The 1,380-nt window shown below is 59.7% G+C and overlaps 1 protein-coding gene across 1 annotated transcript in view; it reads left to right on the top strand.

Moving 5' to 3' along the window:
- Window positions 1–176: 176 nt before the first annotated feature.
- Window positions 177–1,380, top strand: part of Tco025E_08718 (retrotransposon hot spot protein (RHS)) — a gene marked incomplete at both ends in the record, with an annotated part of 1,278 nt that continues 74 nt past the window's right edge. The window contains one exon of the mRNA XM_029375561.1: window positions 177–1,380. This exon is cut by the window's right edge and continues 74 nt beyond it. Within this exon, the coding sequence (XP_029224461.1) occupies window positions 177–1,380 (1,204 nt within the window).

Raw genomic sequence — 1,380 nt, forward strand, 5'->3', positions numbered from 1 at the left:
GGAGAAGGGCTGGCCGTGCTTGCTGCGGGGGGGAACAGACATGAAGGACTGCTACGTCAACCGTGAGGCAGATCGTGTTTGGCGGATCGTCCAGGGCGACCTAAACGGGGCGTTCGGCGTTGCGGGGCAACAATACTTTGGCCTGCGGCGGCGTCTCGTGATTCGGGACGCCCGGGATGGGGGCGTCGATGAGCGTTGGCTTCTACCTCCTCCACCAGCTGCTGCGCTACGACGCCGAGCAACTCCGGGTGGTTGTGTACTGCTTTGGGGGGGACTTGGCGTACGTGTTTGACACGACGTCGAAAACAGTGAGCGTGCACGGGGGTGCGGACAACGTCACCGAGCATTTGTACGATTTGGCGTGGCAGCGTAAGCTGAAAGGGTATATTATCTACGACGTGGATGAAGAGGGTCATGGGCCGTCGAGGGATTTCCCGCCCGCTGAAACGTGGGGCATCATCGTGTTGTCCTCCCCGAACGAAAAAAACTACAAATCGTGGGCTGAGCAAAAGATGGCCGACCTTGTCGTCATGAATTGCCCTGACGGGAATGAAGTGAGGGCGATGTGTGCCTGGAGGACGCGTGATCGGTCTGCGGAGGAGCAAGCGGAGTACTGGACAGCGGTCAAGGAGCGCATGGAAGATGTGGGGCCGATTCCACGCTGCGTCTTGGATGGCAATGCATTTAGCGACCGCGTGACTTACGCCAAGGACGCCTTGGAGCTCTTCAACGCTTCGAAGGCCGGGAGTTTCCCTCTCGTTGGAGATATGGCAGTGTGGCCCGCGAAGGACGCGTCTCACAGGCTGGTGAAGGCCGTCCGACTCAGCGGAGCGGGCGGGGATGAGGCGGTTGCGATCCTGCCGATATGTTTTCGGCTCGGGCACCAACTGATGGGGCAGTTGGCAAAGGTGGGCAAGCAGGATGATGTTTTGCGGCAACTATTCAGGTTGAAGGATTCGTGTTTGTCAGAAGGCCTGGAAGTGTACGGCGTGCACGCATTCACGATTGGGGGCTTTGTGGTTAATATAAAAGCGAGACTTGAAGAGCTGAGGCCGCCAAGGGGACGTGAGGCACGGCCATGTGTGCTGCAATCGCACCCCGAGAAGCATCCAAGCAGGCCAGTCGTACTGGCCCCACGGGGAGTCAATCCCCCAAAGGTTGATGTGGAGTGTGGGGCGTTGTACGTACCGAGCGCAAGAGGCTTTCCGCTGGTAGACGCCTTTTTCTTCGTGGACGCGCCGCGGAAGACGGCGGTTGGGCTGCAGACGACTGTGAGGGGTGGCGCACACTCCCAACCCGGCACTGTGAGGCGGCTCAGTGAATGCATGGCGCAGTGTTTCAACGGCTGGGAGGCGTTTGCCGCAGACTTGTCGTGGGAGA

Source organism: Trypanosoma conorhini (assembly GCF_003719485.1).
Source record: "Trypanosoma conorhini strain 025E chromosome Unknown Tco_14.4_contig_00855, whole genome shotgun sequence".
Lineage (NCBI taxonomy): Eukaryota > Euglenozoa > Kinetoplastea > Trypanosomatida > Trypanosomatidae > Trypanosoma > Trypanosoma conorhini.